This window comes from Cryptomeria japonica, chromosome 7 (assembly GCF_030272615.1).
Source record: "Cryptomeria japonica chromosome 7, Sugi_1.0, whole genome shotgun sequence".
Taxonomy (NCBI): domain Eukaryota; kingdom Viridiplantae; phylum Streptophyta; class Pinopsida; order Cupressales; family Cupressaceae; genus Cryptomeria; species Cryptomeria japonica.
Window position 1 is genome coordinate 418,367,074 of NC_081411.1, and position 2,816 is coordinate 418,369,889.

General features: G+C 37.7%; 2 protein-coding genes across 2 annotated transcripts; both read right to left on the reverse strand.

The window, feature by feature from the left end:
* Window positions 1-518: 518 nt before the first annotated feature.
* LOC131042597 (somatic embryogenesis receptor kinase 1-like) lies at window positions 519-1,643 on the reverse strand (the record flags this gene model as incomplete). Its single annotated transcript, XM_057975907.2, has 1 exon — window positions 519-1,643. A coding segment is annotated over one exon (1,125 nt), but the record flags the coding sequence as incomplete, so codon positions are not given.
* A 393-nt stretch (window positions 1,644-2,036) lies between these two features.
* LOC131042607 (uncharacterized) lies at window positions 2,037-2,525 on the reverse strand. The gene has a single exon (XM_057975919.2). The coding sequence runs from the start codon at window positions 2,523-2,525 to the stop codon at window positions 2,037-2,039; it is 489 nt and encodes a 162-aa protein (XP_057831902.2).
* Window positions 2,526-2,816: the final 291 nt, after the last annotated feature.

Below are 2,816 nucleotides of genomic sequence, written 5' to 3' on the forward strand. Positions count from 1 at the left end.
TATTATATTGCATATTTCATAAGCCCAGCGGACTTGAGGGAGAATATACAAAATGACAAAGGGTTTTTTGTTACCCTAAAAGTTTTGCACTCTATCATATTCTTCTCATTTTGCAAAATGCAAATAACAAAGAAGGTTCTCGAGGGTTTGGTGCCGCCATTGATATTCTGATTTTTTCACGAGGGTTTGGTCCCGCCATTGACGAAGGGTGCTGGGCTTTCTGAGTCTTCTCTTCAAATGCAAATTGTGTTTTCTACAGGTATGAAAATGACTCCTTTTTGCTTTATTTTTATTACTGATTTTTGCAAACTCTTCATCTTTTGTTTTTGCAACAAATGCATCCCAATCTTCTTGTTTCACATATGACGGTTTCTCAGGTTCTACACCCCTCTCAATCTCTTTCTTAATTTGCAACATTAGCTTGTATTTGTGTTGTCGGTAACAGGATAATTTTTTTTTTTTTTTTTAGATATGAAAATCATTTCTATCCACCAAAGATGGTGCCTAAAATTGATTGTTCAATAGCGAATCTGCTGAGTACAACTCTTAATACAACATTCAGGTGTTTTACGAATCTTACAACAAAGACATTGCTTTATTTTAGGACTCAGCTTTCTATTTGATATGGTCGTACCATCTTCTTCAATATAGTTGTTCTTGAGATCAGGACTGACCAACAAATCAATTCTTTCATTTGCGAGCTTGGCTTTAACCCAGTCCAACAACATAACATCATCATTATCTGCTAGACGTGCAAGATCAAAGGCTCTTTGTCCAGTGATAAGTTCCAGCAACATAATTCCATATCCATATACATCTGTCTTCTCTGAAGATTTTCCAGTAGAAATGTACTCAGGTGCTATGTGGCCAATCGTGCCACGAAGAACTGTTGTAACATGAGTATCCTTGTAATCCATAAATTTTGCTAGCCCAAAATCTCCCACCACTGCCTCAAAGTCTTTATCTAGTAAGATATTAGCAGCTTTAACATCTCGGTGAATAATCTTAGGATCACACTGCTCGTGTAAGTAAGAAAGACCTCTTGCAGAACCCAATGCAATGTGCCAACGCGTAGTCCAGTCAAGTGTTGCCTCGTTTTCCTTGTTCCCTTGAATGCATGATGCAACACTTCCATTTTCCATGAAGGGATAAACAAGCAGGCGTTCAGTAAGAGTCATGCAGAAACCAAGTAGCCGAAGGAGATTCCTATGCACTGCCCTGCTAATCATCTCCATTTCTGTCTGAAATTGCAACTCTCCACCTGGAGTGCGTCCTTCCTTCAAACGTTTTATAGCCACTAGGCAACCGTTGGAAAGGCGTCCTTTGTACACCTTTCCAAATCCACCACTTCCTAGTATGTTCTTACTGCTAAAATCATCAGAAGCAACCTGTAATTCCCTTAATGAAAATCTCTTAAGCTGCCCCAAGTGAATTTTTGGATTCTCCTCACTAGGAACATCAAAAAAGCGATCATGTGACTTATGCTGATGCCATTGTGCAAATCCAATCACAGCAACAACACACAAGAGAGCAGCACCTGCAGATGCCCCTCCAGCAATGACTTTTGGACAAATTTTGTTCCTTTTCTTTTCTGGTGGGGGTGACACAAATGGTGGAGGAGAATATGATGACCCATTATCACATCACACTCCAACCACCAGACCACAAAGTTTTGTATTATTAGTAAACTGTGAAAACCAACCATAATTCCTATTAGGAATATGAGCAAAGCTTGTTAAGGTGTCCCTTGTTTGATTTGACCTCAAATCAAGCATAATTAATCTCAAAGGCTCACTTCTTATATACATAAGATATTGAACTGTGCCAAATCATCTTAGCAAACAGCAAGGGATCCTTCTCATATCTATGGAGTAAAACCACTGTGCTATTTTCCAAACATTTACCTGATAGGAGTGAACGAAGAGAAAGATCCAATTAATGGAACATTGCCCGAGAGATCATTATTAGAAAGGTCCAGGATTTGGAGACCTTTGATAGTTGAAAGACTCGTAGGGACCTCTTTTGTGAGGTAATTGTTATTTAGCCGGATGTAAGCACTTTAAAAGGAAAGTATGTGTATCTTTAGCCATCTTGAAGTCCCTCGTATTATAGTCATTTTCTGTTCGAATATTCTCTTTGATAGAAGTGTTGTGTGGATCCAATTCCAAAGCTTTCTCAAAACCTTTCTGTATAGCATCATGATATTTTCCCTGTGCATAATAGACCAAGCCTAAACGGCTATAAGCTTTACTGTAGCATGGGTCTAGCTGAATAGATTTGTTACAGTCTTCTATAGCTTCAATATATTTGCCAACCTGAGTATGAGCGGCTGCCCTGTTACAATAATATACAGCATTATCTCCAGACAATGATATGGCCAATGTATACAGATCAATTGCCTCATAATATCTTTTTGAAGACATAGCTGAATTGCCTTGTCCAATTAGGGGAGTCTCAAAATGAGGAGGCTCTATTTTTGGATGAGATTGTACTTTATCCTTATTAAATTTCTGACTTTGGCACATGCTGGGATTGATCTTATGTAGAAATGAAGTTCGAGCACGGGCTCGTGACACTCATTTCATTACCAGTTGATTCTGATTTCATTGAAGTTCACTGTTTGAACATGCATTTAAAACTCAGATACTCTATTTCTTTACCAACTTGTTGCATTGAATTGTTTATCTTCACGATGTGGTATTGACCCTTTTAAATACTGTAAGGTTTCACATTGAAATAATATGTCCCTTAAAATAGTTTATTCATTAATATTTTCTTTTTATGCATATCATGAATAGTAAAGTAAAAGGTTTCAT

Bases quoted from the DNA above. Each gene is read 5' to 3' on its own strand.
- LOC131042607 (XM_057975919.2), bottom strand. From the start codon at position 2,525: ATGTGCCAAAGTCAGAAATTTAATAAGGATAAAGTACAATCTCATCCA.